Below are 18,244 nucleotides of genomic sequence, written 5' to 3'. Positions count from 1 at the left end.
AATTGATATCTCAATGAAATACTCAATTATAATCTATCACTTATATCACTACCAAACATAATTTGAATCAATCAAATATGTCAAGTAACAACAAAGTCAATAAAAAATAAATAAAATTAATTTATTTAGGAAGAATTGACTATATTATGCAAGATTTCAATATCTTAAAATGAGCATAATTACATAATAAATTAATTTTAAAATAATTGATGGATATTACCGCACCAGAAACAACCAATCTAAATAAACTTGTTTCGGGTATTCATAATAGTCCTAGCAAGATTAATTAATTTGAGACTATTAAAAATATATGTATTTTGTGTAATAGAAAATGCTATATGAAATTTATATCAAAAAAGGAAAAAAGTATGAACAATATCTAATTGAATTGAAAGAGTAAAAAAAATAATATATTATCACTATAAAAAAATCTCTAAATTATAATAAATTTTAGTGAGAAAAAAAAATAGTCAGTAACATTTTTTGATACCAATTTATAAACTAAAATTATTGATAACTAAATTAGTTTTTATTATAAATAAAAAATTAAAATTAATAATTAAAAATTTCTATTATGAATTTATTTCTAAATTAGTCGCTTCACTTCTATTAGTTATCAAAATATTGAATATCTTTTTTGATAAATATTTTTGACCATTTAATAAAGATATATTTATCATTGTTTTGAATTATATGTATATCACATATTTTGTTTCCATTAAAAAAAGTTAATCAGTCTTACCCAAATTAACCATCAATAAAAATGGTAAATATGGTCTATATTAAAATAAGATTATACAAAAAAGATTATTTTTATTAACAAGATTTTGTATTCTTAAGATGTTATTATGTATAAGAATTATTGTAAATTATTTAAACATAATCTTGTTGACTAAATAACTATACACGCACGTGCCGTAAAGAAAGGAGAAAAACGAGAACTTGTTTTCCATAAACACAATGTTTTTTTTTTTCCAAAATAAGACATCATCATGGTAATTGGAACCAAGAATCTAAATATAAATCTATACCTTTTTTTTTTTTACAAGAAAATCTAATTATTTCTTGATTGATTTATAATTCAAGCATGATTGCAGGATTCTGTTATGAGGATAAATCAACAGTAGGTTATTATAATAATCAATTTATTATAAATTATAAACATGTTAACATATATAATATAATAATATAATAATATAATAATATAATCTAAGATGAGAGGTAATAGTGAGATTTTATTTCAAGAAAGGATAAATCAACCATGCATCCTCAATTATAAATATTATGCATAAATCGTGTGAAGCAAAGTAGTCTTTAGCCATGGAAAACCCTTCTTTTCCTTTAGGCATGAACAACCATGGTTTTTCTTCAGACATCGAAGCGTTTAAGCAGCAGAAGAAAAAAGCAGGGCGGAAGAAGATCGAGATAAAGAAGATCGAGAAGTCTAGCAACAAGCAAGTGACATTCTCGAAAAGAAGAACAGGGCTATTCAAGAAAGCGAGTGAACTCTGCATTTTGTGCAATGTCAATATAGCCATCATCGTGTTTTCTCCTGCTGAAAAATTGTTCTGCTTCGGTCATCCAGACTTCGAGGGCATTGTCGAAAGCTACCTTAAAGGTTCCAAAGTGTTTGATCCACGGGAGTCAAGGGAGAGATCAGTGTCGTATGAAGAGTGCAACAAGCAATACGAGGAGGCACTGAAGAACTTGGAGTTGGAAAAGAAGAATCTCAGAGAAACTGAAACTCTGGTTAAGAAGGGGTGTAACAGAAGGTGGTGGGAGGACCCTATTGATCAGATGAGTGAACGCGAGTTGGAACAGTTTATGCTCTCTGTTTATGAGTTGAGGAGAAAATTAGCCGAAAGGGGTGGTGAATTGTTGATGCAATCAATGCTATAGAATACGATGTTTTCATTTTCATCCAGAACATACTTTTATGTTTATTTTACTGCTGTTTGATTTCTTCAAGTGTTCTTTTTAATATGCAAAGATAACTTTTTTCACACCATGTTGGTAAAGTTTCAATTCTTTAAGTGAAAGGTGAAGATAAGAATAATGAGAGTGCAAGCATAGTAGAAACTGAAGGCGTTTTTTTAACTTTATTTATAGTTAATGAATCAACTGTGAATGAAAACCATTCTTCAAAAAAAACAAGAATAATTTCCCCCACACATACATGTAGCATCCGTTATAGCTCGATCTAAAAATGATTAGAAATTTGATGGTGTGATGGAACAATAAGGGATGACACACCTATGCGCAGGGTGGGGGCATTAGCAAACCAGCAAAGAGAGGTTGAGTATTGACACATCTTGCGGTTGTTGGGGCATCTCCAAACTTGAGGTCAATGTCTCTAACTGTAACACCCTGGCACCCAAACAGCTTGCTGCACCTTAAGTCCACTGCAAGTGGTGAAGTTGTTGTTCCTTTCACATTTTGGAAATGAACATTTTGGATCTTTACAAGTGATGGCTGTGAAGTCAATGCAACAATTAGTATATGCATGTTCAACAACAAAGCAAAAAGAAAGAAAAAAATTAATTTATACCTTCTTTTTGCAGTCTGGATCACATTCATACTCTTGATCAATGATGATAGGGTTCTTCACATTTTCCATGTCAATGTTAGTGAAGCTAATGTCTGAGGCTGCACCTGGATATCTATCAGGCCATGCTTTCACTCTCAGACCATTTGTTGTGTTGATCAATGAGCAATTCTGGATGCGAATGCCTCTCACCTCGTCCTCATCCTCATATTTCCCAAGGCTACCGATACTGCATTGTCAAAATTAATTAGGATGAGAAGGAAACGTTTATATATATGTGTGTGTATCTGGTATTACCTTATACCGTGGCCAGGGCCACACTTGAGTCTGTTGATGAAAACATTCTTCACTCCTTGTATCATAGAGATGCAATCATCCCCTGTTGCAATGGTGTTTCTGGACATAATGACGGTGTCAGAGTGGCTGACATGAATGCCATCGGTGTTGGGGCTGGTTTCCGGGGCAACCAGCTTCAGTTTTCTCAATCTTATGTTTGTACATTTGGTAACGAATATGTGAAAGCCTTTGGGATTCGCAGTTCTTATGCCCTGTACAACCACGTTGCTGCTATCGCTGAAGAAAAGGCTCTGCATAATTATTTTACACACACACACACACATGAGCTTAATTAATCAAAAATTACTAATTTACTACTACCACGACATGTTGATGAAATGCGTTGTTGCTTACGCTTGGATTCCTGGCGCAAGCACCGTCATCACCTGATTCGCATTTCTCGGAGTATTCCCAGGACTGTTTTCCCTGGCCATCGAAAGTTCCCCCGCCAATAATCTTCAACCCATTGTGCTTCTGGAATATGAGCCAGTCTCCGTTTTCGTACTCGGAAATATCCGTGGTAGCCATCACATACCCTTTTACTTGAATTGTTATTGGAGGTTGAGCAGTGCATGGTCCACTGAAATACATCGATGAAATCAGGAATCTGCCTTCAGGAACAAAAAGCCTCGCTGGCCCCGTCGTATGGCACACCTTTTGCCATGCATCCATGAACGCCTGCATTTATATGAACCCTACGTGTGTAAGTAAGCCCTATTTCCGATTGAAATCTCGATGATGATCGATGTAATAAGAGGTTTGTTTTTTTACCTGGGTGCAATCGAACTTGCCATTAGCTTTGGCTCCAAAATCCATGACGTTAAATATTTGCTCGCCAGGAAGTAGCTTATCCTTAGCCACATTTTTATTCTTGAACATGTCAGGACCAACAATACGAGGTCGTTTTACTGCTCCGTCCACACTGCAGACCACTGCAAAGAGCAAGATAAGAACAACGCTCTTTGCAATGGCCATTGCACCCCAATGCTTTACACTTTTGTTTCTTTTTTTTTCGCCTTCAAAGTTTTGAACATATAGGCCTCCTTGGGGAGGCTAGGAAATGAGCGCGAAGTAATCCTTGTTTCTCTGCCACTGTTTTATAACATATTTGTTGGCAGAATAAATGGTTGATCTAAATCAACGGGGGAAACTAGCCTTTTAATTTCTGGCTTATTTTGTTTTCCTATATTTAGTCATGTTTCTGTGTCACTTCCTAACAGCAGCTACGGACAAAACAAAAAGGAAAAACAGATTACTCAATTCCTCCCTTCGTTAATTGGTTCAAAATTATATGCTGTCTCCACAACACCAGAAATATATGCCTTCACCACCCAATCATCTCGCACCGCATATTTGAATATATTATTATACTACTACCACTATTTTTATATATCAATACTATTTTATCATATTCAAACCTATAGTCAATCGTATATCTCATACAATATTTTTGTATTTTATAAAATAGTAAATAAATTTTCCCACAAATGGAAAAGTTAGCCGAATATATATATATATATATATATATATATATATATATATATATATATTTAAATTACAATTTGCATGAAAATATACTTGATCCTATATTATAGTGAATTTGCCTGAAAATTATATATATGATTTGAGACAGTAAGACTTTATTTTTGAAGATTATTTAATTACTTACTGATAAGCAAATTGGACATCCAATAGCATGAAATTTAACATCAGGTGGTGCTATTAATAGAATATTGGTCTCACATAATGTGCGTGAGAGTCGAGATCAAACGTAAATTAAATACTTTTTCTGAGACGTAAATTAAATATTTTTTTTGAGACGTCTTTTAAGGACAAGATTACAATGGAACTTTACATTCCAAATCCAACAATATCTTGAAGATGCGGTCATCGTTCCTAATGATCCTGCCGGACCAATGTGAGTTGGATCGGAAAAAATATCAAGATATATTATTGAACTTTAGAAATTCAAAAGAGTCTGAAGCTTGCATATCAGAGTTTGCATTAGCTTTGATTTGTACATAGCTGACAGAAAAAAGCATAAGCCTAGGGAGTTCAATACTTTTTCCTGCATAACACTGAAGACCATTGTGTGGATCTTCCAGCTGATACATATGTACTGATATGGTACAAGAGAACTACTGATGAGTACTAACCGTTTGCAAGAAGAAAAATCAGAAGAAAAAAAAAAGACTACTCATTATACTCCCTTCTGTGAAGATTTTCCTTTGCTGTCACCCAACCAAGCCTCTTTGTTGCAACTCTGTTCTGTTTTCAACTGTGAATCTTGAAGCAGCTTCATTGCATTTGATGTCCTCTACTTTCATCTGGATGGCTTTAGCAGTCAAATAGGTTGGATAAAATTTGTACTGACACAGTTGTTGAGGCTCTGATGAAAGGTTCCAAAAACTCTTCTGCTGGCCAAAGCTACCAATTTCTGCTTGAGTTTTCATTTCTTGCTCAATGCAAAAAGGAATCAAGAAAAGTGATAACTATGTGTATGTTACTGCTTTCTGCAATTTGCTGAATACAAGTCTTAGGCCAAATCCATACATTATATATATGTCAGGGTAGGTCACTGTGTCTTGCACCTTGTGGGACCAAACTTAATTAATCGAATTACCAAAACATCTCTGATCGTTGAAGTCGTTATCCTTAGTAATATAGATTAGTTTTTAAAGAATACTACTTGGCTTGGTTTTTTGTTTTGTTGATATTGTGTGATAATGATATGGAGTTGAAAGTACAATATCTTGTATGCTAAATTAAGGTTTAAATTCTTAATAGGATCAAATTATCAATATTTACTTTTTTTATTGAGGAATCAATTCCTCTGGTATAATTATTATGGATATTGGCATCACTCCATCGTTAACCAAGCCAAAGATATATGATATGTCTATTTGTCTCGTATCCAATTCATAAAAGAATGATATTTTGAAACTTTGACTGTTTTGGTGATATGGAACCCCTTTTGTTCCTTTTAGTCGATTACAACTACAAGAATCACATATCACCCAATGATCATGGAAGAGTTTAAATTGCTTTGATAATGTTCTTCTTCGCTCTCATATCTTGGTAGGATATATATATTTTTTTTTCTTAATACAACTCCAATTTGATTAGATAATATCAGAGATAAGATAAGATTAACTCAACTTACTCATAAAATATATTAGTTTAAATATTATATTTAGTTAAGTTATCAAATTAGAAGTTCACAGCTATCAAATTAAAAAAGTGTTGTACACTATATATATATTTGAACATAATTGTGTCAATATAAATATAATAAAAATGTAATATTATTATTGATGTATAATTATTTGAAAATTATATACCTTAAAATATATGTAATAATACATAACTTTGAATCGATTTGTAGCAATAATTAATTACCTGGTTAACGGTGTTATTATATGCATGTTAAATAAGCATCTTGGTGATTTGATGTTAACAATAAAATTATTCCTTTCAATCTCATGAGATAACAGAATAAGGTTTTTTATAGAAAAATGAAAAGCAGTTATTTCATGGTATATGGCATCAAATTCTATACCAAGATAGAATAAAGTGCATGTATTGACAATTTGGATTGATGAATTATATCCCTATAATGATGATCAGAACAAGGAATGTGGAACAAAAGTGCCAAACACTTCCATCAAAGAGAGATAGATGTAAGAAAAATTGAAAGATGATGATGAAGATGAAAATTAACGTAACAGTATAATGAGTTTGTTTGTGTTCATTCTTTGAAACTTGAAGTATTTGTTTTTTATTTATCACATTTTTTTGCATAACAGTTTAAAATAAATAAAATATTATAGAAATAAATTACAAATAATACATTAAAAAAGTCCAAAGTTAAGCAAAATAAATTAAAAATAAAAAATAAATTACGTATTTGTTTCAGAATAAAAGTATATTCGAGTTAAATATATCCACAAAAATAAGAATAAAATAGGTTTTTCCGTTAAATCTTGTAAGATGGTTTTATTTATGATGTAGTTTGCTACTAAAGTGAAAATTTATGATGTAAGAATCTATGCCAGCTTTTCGTCCAGAGTTAAACCCTCGATAAACAGAGTAGCGGTGAGAGGTGGGAGGGAAATGGCGTACGTGAACGCCCGGCGCACCTTAGCATCTTCCGTGGCACGAGCGCTTTCTTCGTCACCCGCAAGAGCTTCTCCCTCTGGCTGTCGTTTCGCATTCGCGTTGCTCCCCACCAAACAAACCGTACCCGTTGCGCAATGGGCGAATTTCCCGGTTCGGAGCAAATCGTCGGGTTCGGGTTACTCGCCCCTGAACGACCCGTCCCCGAACTGGAGCAACCGTCCTCCGAAGGAAACCATTCTTCTGGATGGCTGCGACTACGAGCACTGGCTCATCGTTATGGAGTTTCCCGATAACCCTAAACCCTCCGAAGAGCACATGGTCAGCACCTATGTCAAAACCCTAGCCCATGTCCTCGGAAGGTCTTCTTTTACTCTCCTTTAATTATTATCGATTGCTTCAGTTCTATTTTTCTAATTTCACTAATTTCACTTCTGTGAATGTTGTTTGCAGTGAGGAAGAGGCCAAAAAGAAGATATACTCTGTTTCCACTTCTACATACACAGGCTTCGGTGCCCTCATTTCCGAAGAGCTTTCTTATAAAGTCAAAGGTGCGATAGTTTCGTTACTTTTCTATCTTTCAATCTTCATTTTCGTTAAAATTGTGTAGTTGCTTGAGTTATTTGGTTTTCCTGTCAATAATGTTTTGCTATCATCAAATTGGTTGGAAATTTAACCTTGTGTGGATAATTTCTTTTGAACTGTAATTTTAAATTTGTTCGTCTTTTTGACTTTTGGGAATTATTCCATATGCCTAAACAGAGTTACCTGGAGTTCTTTGGGTGCTGCCAGATTCATATCTTGATGTCCCCAACAAGGATTATGGAGGTCAGTGGATGGTTTGAATTTACGAAGAGCTTAGTTCATTTTTTTTTTGGGGGTTGTGTTGATCGCTTTTGGGGTATTTCAGGTGATTTATTTGTTGATGGGAAGGTGATCCCTAGGCCACAGTATAGATATTCGGAGAGGCAACCCAGTAGAAGCAGACCTCGGCCGCGACATGACAGGCGACGAGAAACAATGCATGTTGAAAGGAGAGACCAACAGAACTGGAGCCAAGGTCATGGGGGACCTCTGCAGCCATCAACTCCAATGAATAGTCATAACTTGGCTTCTGATAGAGAGAACTAAGAACTGGTCTATACGAACTCTGCCTTAGGAATTACCACATACGGAAACCGAACTAAGTTTTTTTTCTTTTAGAGAGTTTGGATCTAAGTTTCTGAGATCATATTTTACTTGTGTGGAAAATGGCTGTGCCTGCCTTGAATGATATTTGATAATAGTATTTTACACCTTCATTATGAAGTTGTGGACCAGAACGAGTTTCATTTTAATTTTTTCTCTGTATGATTTAACATGCTATTTGGATCACTGACTGTTGATATTTATAGACTTGAAACAAATTTTGCTTTTACATCGGAACCAGTTCTCAATGTCAGTGCCCTGTGATGTTTGATTGAATATGTCTGATGTGTATCATAAAACCTCCAATGGGTCTCTTGACTGCATTTTTGCTGATTTTGATGCACTATTCATCGGACGGCTCATCAGCAGATTGTGGCCATGTTTATCTCCTTGTCTAATTATATATAGGCTGTATCTAGTTAAAGTATTGCTATAGCTTCTTTTTCTCAAAATAATGCCTGTGAATTGTTTCCAATATTCATTGCTAGTTTGGATAATGATTTCAAAAACAGTTTTGGTCAAATTCACTGCCTGGCTCTGGTACACAATCTGCATCTACTTGGATCATGAAAGTCTACCTAGTGCAGTACTGGTATTTATTTTTTTGTATTTTGTTTATGGAGTCTTTTGCTTCATTTCTGTTGAAGTTGGGATATATTAAAGTATATTTATTTTAGTGTGCTTACGAGGACGAGTTAATCGTGAGTTGTTGCTCTGTTTCTTTAATATTTGATTTTTCGTAGCATATGCAGCGGGTGTCCAGAATCGGAATTAATAACGTGGTGCTAATAAATCAATTCAAGAATTACACTCTGAAATAGCTCGCTACGCATATTTCCTAGCTTGAGCAGTGAATATCCTCGAAATCTAGTAGTAGCCTGGGACCTTCCGGTTGCCTCGTACAATTGAAACTTTAAACTTTGTAGCATGTTTTTTAATGAATAATTAGTATTTTGTATTACTTCTTCTGCAACAATATTTTAAAGAAAACAATCTATTGTCAATGACATTTTGATGGGGAAAAATAAGTTATACTGTCTCCTTAACTTAAATTATTCCTAATATCTGTTGTTATTATCTTTCGTAAACTTTCTTAATCTATGTCTCACTAGCTGAAATGCAGAATTTATTCGGTAATATTTTTATTTGATGTTTATCTATTATCCCCAAAAAATCAATGATTATTTTAAAGAGATGGTGCTGCAGCATGCTAAGGAGTAAATAAAAAGTGCAGAGTTGATAAAAGGGGAAAATTAAGTAAAAGTAAAAGAAAAAGTTACGTGGTCCTTTTATTATTATTATTATTATTATTATTATTATTATTATTATTATTATTATTATGGATATAGCTAGTATTTGTTTTTTGTATAGAACACCTGTTAAATTATCATGAAAGATGAATTAAAAAAAAAAAAGGCATTGATGCGTGTCTATTATTACCGAAATTAGCGATCGAAGCTCCACACCTAACCAACCGTTAATCCAGAACACAGAACACAGAACACCTTCCCTTTCTCTCGATTCCAACATCTGATTGTGTTCTTTCCATCAACTCCCTGCGTTCTCCCTCCGTGCATTTCAGAAATGAATTCCAACTACGGCCAATCCAACACGAACAAATCCCCCTCCGTTTCCCTCAACAACTTCAATTTCGATTTCGATCTTGGCATCGGATCCAACCGTCCCAAGTCCCTCAACGACCAGAAAAACCCCAAACCTTCCTATTCCACCACCACTACCACCACCTCTTCCTATTCCTATCAATATTCCTCCGCCCAACCCAACAAGCAACCCTCATGGACCCACCAACCCGCTCCCACTCAGACCACCGCCCTTCCCGGTGGCCCCCCCTCCATGGTCGGAGACATCTTCGGCAAAAGCTGGGGCACCACTCAGCCTTCTGCCGCTTCCAAGAACATTGGGGTCGTTGATAAGAACCCTAATCTCTTCGGAGATTTGGTCAGTTCTGCTTTGGGCCAGGGTTCCAAGTCTACTGGTACCAATGTTCCTCTCAAAAACGCTACCCCAACCCCCAATAAAACCTCCTTTTCCATGGGAAACATGGCCAATTCTTTGCCCAAAACTGGTGCCACGCCACAGAGCAGTGCCAGTTGGGCATCATCTTCTGGGGGGTTTAGCGTGAATGCCAACAAAACCCCCAATCTTGGGGGTACTTCAATGAGAAACACGGGTAGTGGAATTGGAACCAGTTCTAATAACAAGGATCCTTTTAGTTCTTTGTCTGGTTTTGGATCCAAACAGTCTGCTACCCTTAATTCAGCTGCCAAAGGGCCGAAGGTTGCATCCAGGGATGATGGTTTTGGAGATTTCCAGAATGCTTCCAAATCGAGCTCGGATGGTTTTGGAGATTTTCAAAATGCTTCAAAACCGAGCTCAGCCGCGTTTTCGTCGGCTGCTTCTCCGGGGATTGATTTCAATTTTGCTGGATCTGCCGCTCCCACTCAGAATCCTGTTCAGAGATCAGGTGGTGGTGATGATCCGTTGAACATGTTTTTCACGGCGGCTTCCTCGCCTGCGGTGGGAGGCGCTGCTTCGGCCTCTGATGGATTTGGAGGACAGGACGATTGGGGTTTGGATTCGGAGTTTGCTGGGGGAGGCCATGATGTGGGTGGCACCACTACTGAGCTTGAGGGGCTGCCTCCTCCTCCTGCTGGGGTCTCTGGTTCCACTGCAAAAGGCAAGGGGATGGACAATTACAAGCAGGGACAGTTTGCTGATGCTATTAAGTGGCTTTCGTGGGCCATTGTTCTTCTAGAGAAAGCTGGGGATGCTACCGCCGTAGCTGAGGTTTTGTCATGCAGGTCTTCATGTTACAAAGAAGTCGGGGAGTATAAAAAGGCAGTGGCAGATTGTACCAAGGTATCACATGAATTTTTTAGCTGTTATTAAATCACTAAATGCCATGTTTTTAATATTGAGTTGTTGGATAATTTAGAAGGCCTGTTTATGCCTGTAGAAAAAAGAAGTTATCTGCAACTTGTTATACTATTGGTGAATTAATTGGCAAAAGTTGGAGACAAAATGTAAAGAAAACAAGGTTATTATTGGCAGGAAGTATTAGATTCTGTAGGAAATGTAAGGTTTGAATACATGATAGGACATCTTAGGAGCAAGGGGATAAAAAGAAAGTTCTTATTATCCTTTTGGGTCTTGACTTTCAACCCATAGAACACATGCTTATATAAAACTTTAAGAAAAGTTTAAGGGTTGTAACGTACTTGAACTATAAATACATAGTGCCTTATTGTAAGAAATAACTCCTGATTTGAATATTCTTTTAGGCAAACTACGGGCTTGGATTTATGGAATGGAAACATGCATTCTGGCTTTAGAAATTTTAGAATTAATTTCTGTCTTATTAGATTCATTGAATTTCACTTTTGCAAGTGCAAGTGCAGTCAATCTATTGGATACGAAGAAAATATGCTACAATTCACCTTCCATGTTTTCTAAAAACAAGCTTCATTCTTCTCCTTTATTGGATAGTTCACCTTGTGATCTTAGTTTCTTCATTTGGTACTCTGTTAAGATTGGCACTGGCTGCAATTTTCAATTATAATAATTTTTCTTCTAAATAAAGCACTGAACAATTGGCCTGTCATTGTTGCTTGACCTTAGAGATGACAATGGGACGGGGTGGATGCAACTTTAATTATTTCATCACCATTCTCATACCTATTGGATATGAAATTTTTGTCTGATTCCTACTCTCATAGGTATGCCATGTTCGTCCACTTACAGTTCTGTTAAATATTTTTTTGCAAAAAAATATAAATGATATTGTTAAGGATTCAACATAAAAAAGATAGAAATTTTCTTTACTTCAATGTCAAATATAAAAAAAAGAAATTATAATTGCCTAAATATCAATTATAATTGCATAGTGTCTGTAGGAAAACCTGTGCTCTTCTTGAGTTCCAACAATATAATCAATTTTTATGGCAATCTACTCGGAACTTTTCAAACAATCAGCTTTGTGTTGAACAATGTCTCCATCTCAAATTTTATTAACAATCACAGCTGCGAAATCACATATCTTTTGGTTCTTTTCACACTTTCTATCATGGAAAGCTACTCTTTCACTTCAAAGTTTTATATTGACAGAAATAAGATTCTCCGTTCCCTCGTGTACTTATTTTGCGACTACCTAAGTTTCTTTATCCTTTTTGAATCATGGCAAGAATTATTGACAACTGCCTGTGCTCAAACTGATGTATATCATTGAGGGAATTTGCATCTCTTTCCAAAGTTCCTTTCTACTGCATTGGTTGATTTCCTTGTAAAGCATCTAGTTGTTGCTGCTCTTTGTATTTTTCTAAAACATTACTAAGATTTTGAGAAATGAAGAAAGTCTTAGTTTGGCCCGCTATAATAGTTGTAATATTCACCATCAAATAAAAGAACATGTCTTTAGGAATATTTAAGACGGGGATTATGTTTAACGATGAGGCTATTGGGTTGGTCAAATAAGAGGCTTGGATGCCACTCTTCTAAAATATCATATACTTCTGAGGAACATTGGCGTGGTACACTTTGGATCTTAGGAGAAAGGGGAATTTCTTGTTTTATCTTTATCATTTTAAAAGGATGATCTTTGTAAGATAGGAATTCTCTTGGGGGAAAAAGCTAGAAACTAGAACCGTTGATCTGAAAATCAATGTTTGGGATTATGGTAAAATGTTTGCACATGTATAACAATCTATGGAGTTATTATAATTTTTTCACTGTTCCCTCTAATTCTAACCCATCACAAAACTGTAATCCTCTTGGTTTATAACACGTACTGATTCAATACGTACTCGAATTGAACTCTTAGACAAGTTCAAAAGTCCTACTTGAATCTTGTGTACACAATGCCTTTGTTTGACACTTTAATGGATAGTTCATAATTAGTTTGGTGCCTTATTTTTAGAAACAAGTGTTTGGATTTATGGATTCAAAACATTTGTCATTACTTTTGAATTTCAGAATTAATTTCTTATAACCTTTTGCTCAAATCTCCATGTTTAGAAATCTTGTTGGCTTTAAATTCCACCAGTAGATAATTGATGTGTGCAAATGTGTTTGCTTAGGGCGTACAGTGGGGCTAAGTCCGGATATCGTACCCAAAGGACTAACGAGTATAATTGATTCGATCTGTGAAATATAGTAAACAATTATTTTAGAAAAGGTTTGTCCAATTGTCTGCAAGAAAACAGGGTTAAAAAAGCAGATAACAACAGAGTGAGGATTTAGCAGATAAGAAAGCCTGGTTTTTATTTTCTAGTCATGCAATAGAATTCTCCAATTTCTATTCTAATTGAATTCCTAAAACTCTTTCATTAGTGACTTCTCTTAAATTAGTTAATAGGTCTTCATCAAACGCCACCAACCATCTTTCCCCCGATTCAATTCCCATTTGGTTAGTTACGAATGAAATTTGGGGAAAGTATATAAACCAGAGAGAAAGATTTTAATTTGGCCAGAAACCCCTCAAATAAGGTTGGTCATTCGCAATCTTAGAAGGTTAGTTTGTTCTACAGAGGGCCACGAACACAAAAGACTAATAAATAGATTTCACTAATTCTAATAGAAATTAAAAGCAATAAAGCAGGCTAATACACAGTGACAAGCAGATTGCATCATAACCCTAGAAAATGGAGTTTCAGCCAGCCATAGACATCTGGTCAGATCGATAAAAATACCTAAAAGCGTAAAAGAAGGGGAAATATTACAATTAAGAATCCCGTGATAATAATGTTCAAGCACCTTTCTACCCATAACAACTCTCTTAAAGTGCTTTCTCACTTAGAAAAGCCTAATTTTCTATCTTAGCAAAAGTTGCCTTCAATTCAACAATAAACTCTCCCTTCTTTATATAACAAAAAGGCGAGTGACTATTGTGTTAAAATGGCCCTGACTGAGCGTTGTGTGATTGTGTTTATTTTAGGGTCTTCCTTCTCTGTCTTTTCTTTCTATCGACCCTCTGATTTGTTTTGATCATAATTTAATCAGAAAAGTGAGTTTTGTGAAGGTAATACATGCAAACGTTATTATTTTCAAGAACAAATTCATATTAATTATCATCGAAAGCTGGTTTATCAATAATTGCCGGGTCCCATTAATATCTTAGTAAAGACCCCAAGTAGCATAGCATATGCATACAATTCAGTAATTGAAGTTTAAAAAAGCTAGGATTATGGCTTGGCCTGCTCATGAGTTCCACTGCATAAACAATGATCTGAACCATGTCATTTTCTTGATGACTGTATAATAACGAGGGAGAAGAGTGTTCTGATCAGCATTTCTTGTGCAGATTCTTGAAAATGATGAAACCAATGTAGCTGTCCTGGTACAGCGTGCTCTGTTGTACGAGAGTATGGAAAAGTACAAACTTGGTTCTGAAGACCTTAGGACCGTGCTGAAGATTGATCCTAGTAATAGGATTGCTAGAAGCACCGTTCACCGGTTGGCTCAGATGGCTGGTTAGGAATTCATTGGTCCTATTTTTTCCTTTAATTATTATGCCATATAGGTTTTTACATCATCAACAACCCCCTTTTACTTTGCCATGATAGTTAGGGGGTAATACGTATGGATTGCCGTCACCCTAAATATGAAATGTGATGTATGGTTTATTTCATTCTGGCTATGTCATGAAATTAATATTTTCGCTGCCTTCACCAGATTTGAACTTAATAGAATTTTCATATTCTTTTTCTATTCATGTTCTCAAGTGTTTGGATTGTTTGCATATAAAGAAGGACATTTGTTATTTTTTAAAGTTATGAAGAGAGATCTCCAAAGCAGCTGTGATTTACAGAATTTTATTCCCAGTTTCGCTTCATGATTTTGTATGTTTGTGTATTCATGTTCGGCACTCGTTAGTATTTTATGCTAGTTGTTTCCCTAGAGCTGCCAGTTGTCCAGGTGTCACAGTTATTTGAAAATTCCTAGATTCAGTCAGGGTTTGTTTTGAAAATTTTTCCATGAAAAGTTTCAGAGACAAATAAGAAAAAACAATTTAAAAATAAAATAAAATTAGTTTATCTGTAAACAAATTTGTATAATTTCTCTCATATATAGTCTTTCTAATTTTTTATATTTTAATTTTGGAATAAATTAATTTTAATTTATAGAGAATATGTTTTTTCTCTTTAAGCTTTTTGTTAAAAAGTTTAGAGATATGTCCTTAATCTCTTTTCATATTATCGGGGGTTTAAAATAGAATTTGGACGATGATAAAATGATCTCAAAACGTACGTTTATGATGTGTTTAAACGTAATGCTTTTTCTGACGTTTTTAAATTACAATAAAGAAGTCTCTAATTTGTCCAAGTAACTATTATTTCGATTGATGTCTTAATCTCAAAATTATTGCCCCAAACATTTTCATCTCTCACGGGAATTTCTCCCGTAGATATCGCCTTTACTCACAAGTCAAAATGGGCAGCGTTGAAAAGATATGTATTTCAAAATTGAACAGTGGTTATTTGACACGGTAAATTTACTCTTACTTCCAGCTTACACTTTAGAAAATTATTATTTTATTATAGCATTTTATTTATATTTATTTTTCATGAGTTAAATTCCAGGGAGTGGAAAATATTTAAATCAAATATATGGTCTATTTACATATGAAATAACGACAAAAGAATGTAGAAAAGATGTAAGTGGTTGAGAAATAGAGAATGTACTATTTGTCTAGACAGAAAAAAACAAGCAAACGAAGTTCACTTCACTTATTTAAATTAGTTAAAAAAAAGGTAAGTAAATAAATAAATAACTTGTAAAAGACTTGCTAACTTTTACCTTATTCACGCTTTAAAAGTTTTATTTTTTTTGTACTATATTGTTTTTCTTTGCATAAAGCTTTTCTATTTTACAAATAATATTTATATTTTAAAAATGTAAAACAAACAATCACTTCATCGAAAAATGTTTTTATGTGTGAAAATAACATCTGTGTTAATTGATTCACCCACTCGGTAGTTTATTTAAATTAATATCCTATCCAGATGTAGATAAGTATATAAGACGCATATTATAAAAAAATCATAATATATACATATAAAAATTAGTAGTGTATTATTATGTAAAATAGGAAATCGATTATGGAGATTTACATATAGCAATGTATTGAATAATAGAGAGGCTGGGTAGCGTAAGATGGTGGAGGAAAAACCCGATTTCCACTTGTGTCCACTTGCGTGTGATGTTACTGTATTCTTCTTCCTCCCATTTCTATAAATTGATGCTCCTTCTCCTCACATTCTATTCATTTTTCTCACACTCTCTCTGAAATCAAAATGTGTGGTGGTTCTATCATTTCTGATTTCATAGACGTGGATATCAAGAATGCTCCACAATCCACCACCCAACACCTCTTCTCTCACCTCCACACTTTCCACGCCACCTCTTCTTCCACACTCCAACCATCTCACCACACACACAACAAAGGTAACTAACACCTTCTTCTTCTTCTTCTTCTCACTAACTATAATTTTTGGTATTTTCTTCACACCATGATTGTTGTTGACTTTGATGCAGTGGAGGACCCATGTGAGAAGGTGAAGAACAAAAGAGCCGTTGCAGAGAAGGGTGAGGCGCGAGTACGGAAGACCGCCTACAGAGGAATCAGGCGAAGGCCGTGGGGCAAGTGGGCTGCGGAAATAAGGGACCCACGCAAGGGTGTGCGCGTGTGGCTCGGCACCTTCGCCACTGCCGAAGATGCCGCACGCGCCTACGACGACGCCGCCGTGCGCATCCGCGGAGACAAGGCCAAGCTCAATTTCTCCCGCCACCACCATCACCAGCACCACTCATCCAACAACAACAACCCATGCCTCAGCCCCGAGTTGACTCAGCCCTGTTATCAACCCACTTTTAATAACCTCGACCAGGACCCTGAACTCGCGCACCATATTTCCAACCTGGAATCGTTTCTCGGTTTGGAGCACGAACAGGTTCCGATGCAGGCGCTACCACTTCCTGAGTGGGACCCGCTCCACGACGTCGTTTTGTCCAACCACCACCTCTTCTGAAACCTTGTTACTGTTAAATTTAATCTTACATGCTTTTCTTTGTGTTCCTGACTGAATTCCCTCTTCTGTTTCACTTCTATGTATACAACTTTTCATACTCTTTGTTTTCTCCTTTTCATCATCCTTTAACTATTTTATTCTCTTCCCTTCCAAAACAAGTTTAATAGAATAATTTCATAGAAAGAAAATGTCAAATAATAAAGGTTTCCCATTTTGAGTTTACTATAGATGATCATGCAAGTTTTTGAGTAAATAAGTATATGCATGTCTCTTTAGGATTTCTTTGATAAGAATGAAATAGAGAGAAAAGCAGAAAAATTTTAGTAGAAATAAAAAACAGAAATTTACAAACTCAGTCTCAGGTTTTTATTTTTTATTTTTCGATATTAATCTAACCACTAAATCGACTATTAATTTCGGTCATTAAATCGATCATTACTTACAAATAAATGGATCAAAACTGCAAATATTTTATAGTGCAATTTTTTTGACAAAAATTGTAAACCTTCCGATGACACATAACTACCCAAGCCCCTCATACACTCAAGAGACCTATTGAGTTGTGGTGACAATTCTAAAACCAACAATTATTTTTATTTTTATAGTATTTTTCTGCTACTCTCTTCTTCATATTACTCGATATGGGACTTTGGTGAATACCCACTTGAGAACCAACAATTTTATATTAGTGATCAAGAAAATAGTAATTCATAAAGTTAGTTAACAAATCAAGTTAGTTTTTGATTATTGGGTTAAATATGTTTTTATCCTTTCGGTGAATTTTAGAATTAGTCCATTTTAAAACTTTGAATCAATTTAGTCTTTCATTTATCAAAATATATGAATTTAGTTCTTTTAATCAAATTTTGTTATGTTTATTTGACATTTCAAGTGTATTTCATAATAATATTTAACTTAACATTAAAACAAAAATGTGTCAAATATTATAAACAACTCAAATACAATTCTAAATCTGTATGAAACATCAAATAAACCTAACAAAATTTGATTAAAA

General features: G+C 34.8%; 5 protein-coding genes across 5 annotated transcripts; 4 read left to right on the top strand and 1 right to left on the bottom strand.

Moving 5' to 3' along the window:
- Positions 1-1,274: 1,274 nt before the first annotated feature.
- Positions 1,275-1,956, top strand: LOC114175566 (agamous-like MADS-box protein AGL62). Its single transcript, XM_028060318.2, has one exon. It carries the CDS (start codon positions 1,321-1,323, stop codon positions 1,897-1,899), a length of 579 nt encoding a protein of 192 aa, XP_027916119.1. The 5' UTR covers positions 1,275-1,320; the 3' UTR covers positions 1,900-1,956.
- A 117-nt stretch (positions 1,957-2,073) lies between these two features.
- LOC114179561 (polygalacturonase-like) lies at positions 2,074-3,954 on the bottom strand. Its single transcript, XM_028065942.2, has 5 exons — positions 3,653-3,954; positions 3,236-3,559; positions 2,843-3,132; positions 2,549-2,774; positions 2,074-2,472 (listed from the first exon to the last, which is right to left on the bottom strand). The coding sequence occupies exons 1-5, from the start codon at positions 3,854-3,856 to the stop codon at positions 2,254-2,256; spliced, it is 1,263 nt and encodes a 420-aa protein (XP_027921743.2). The 5' UTR covers positions 3,857-3,954; the 3' UTR covers positions 2,074-2,253.
- Positions 3,955-6,909: 2,955 nt separating this feature from the next.
- Positions 6,910-8,414, top strand: MORF3 (plastid developmental protein DAG). Its single transcript, XM_028061723.2, has 4 exons — positions 6,910-7,359; positions 7,451-7,548; positions 7,760-7,825; positions 7,908-8,414. Exons 1-4 carry the CDS (start codon positions 6,995-6,997, stop codon positions 8,126-8,128), a joined length of 750 nt encoding a protein of 249 aa, XP_027917524.1. The 5' UTR covers positions 6,910-6,994; the 3' UTR covers positions 8,129-8,414.
- Positions 8,415-9,616: 1,202 nt separating this feature from the next.
- On the top strand, positions 9,617-15,010 carry LOC114178472 (Tetratricopeptide repeat (TPR)-like superfamily protein). The gene is made up of 2 exons (XM_028064401.2): positions 9,617-11,065; positions 14,502-15,010. Exons 1-2 carry the CDS (start codon positions 9,770-9,772, stop codon positions 14,673-14,675), a joined length of 1,470 nt encoding a protein of 489 aa, XP_027920202.2. The 5' UTR covers positions 9,617-9,769; the 3' UTR covers positions 14,676-15,010.
- A 1,409-nt stretch (positions 15,011-16,419) lies between these two features.
- LOC114176832 (ethylene-responsive transcription factor RAP2-3-like) lies at positions 16,420-17,326 on the top strand. The gene is made up of 2 exons (XM_028062010.2): positions 16,420-16,645; positions 16,736-17,326. The coding sequence occupies exons 1-2, from the start codon at positions 16,495-16,497 to the stop codon at positions 17,227-17,229; spliced, it is 645 nt and encodes a 214-aa protein (XP_027917811.2). The 5' UTR covers positions 16,420-16,494; the 3' UTR covers positions 17,230-17,326.
- Positions 17,327-18,244: the final 918 nt, after the last annotated feature.

The sequence above is a fragment of the Vigna unguiculata genome, chromosome 3, assembly GCF_037176805.1.
Source record: "Vigna unguiculata cultivar grain cowpea cultivar isolate G323 ecotype 2 chromosome 3, ASM3717680v1, whole genome shotgun sequence".
Taxonomy (NCBI): domain Eukaryota; kingdom Viridiplantae; phylum Streptophyta; class Magnoliopsida; order Fabales; family Fabaceae; genus Vigna; species Vigna unguiculata.
The sequence above is the reverse complement of the archived record's forward strand: the minus strand, read 5'-3'. Positions and strand labels throughout refer to the sequence as shown.

Coding starts and splice junctions, on each gene's coding strand:
- LOC114175566 (XM_028060318.2), top strand. CDS start 1,321: ATGGAAAACCCTTCTTTTCCTTTAGGCATGAACAACCATGGTTTTTCT.
- LOC114179561 (XM_028065942.2), bottom strand. CDS start 3,856: ATGGCCATTGCAAAGAGCGTTGTTCTTATCTTGCTCTTTGCAGTGGTC. Junction 3,560..3,652: donor GCAAGTTCGATTGCACCCAG/GTAAAAAAACAA, acceptor ATATAAATGCAG/GCGTTCATGGATGCATGGCA. Junction 2,473..2,548: donor ATCCAGACTGCAAAAAGAAG/GTATAAATTAAT, acceptor TTGACTTCACAG/CCATCACTTGTAAAGATCCA.
- MORF3 (XM_028061723.2), top strand. CDS start 6,995: ATGGCGTACGTGAACGCCCGGCGCACCTTAGCATCTTCCGTGGCACGA. Junction 7,360..7,450: donor CTAGCCCATGTCCTCGGAAG/GTCTTCTTTTAC, acceptor TGTTGTTTGCAG/TGAGGAAGAGGCCAAAAAGA. Junction 7,549..7,759: donor GCTTTCTTATAAAGTCAAAG/GTGCGATAGTTT, acceptor ATGCCTAAACAG/AGTTACCTGGAGTTCTTTGG.
- LOC114178472 (XM_028064401.2), top strand. CDS start 9,770: ATGAATTCCAACTACGGCCAATCCAACACGAACAAATCCCCCTCCGTT. Junction 11,066..14,501: donor CAGTGGCAGATTGTACCAAG/GTATCACATGAA, acceptor TTTCTTGTGCAG/ATTCTTGAAAATGATGAAAC.
- LOC114176832 (XM_028062010.2), top strand. CDS start 16,495: ATGTGTGGTGGTTCTATCATTTCTGATTTCATAGACGTGGATATCAAG. Junction 16,646..16,735: donor TCACCACACACACAACAAAG/GTAACTAACACC, acceptor ACTTTGATGCAG/TGGAGGACCCATGTGAGAAG.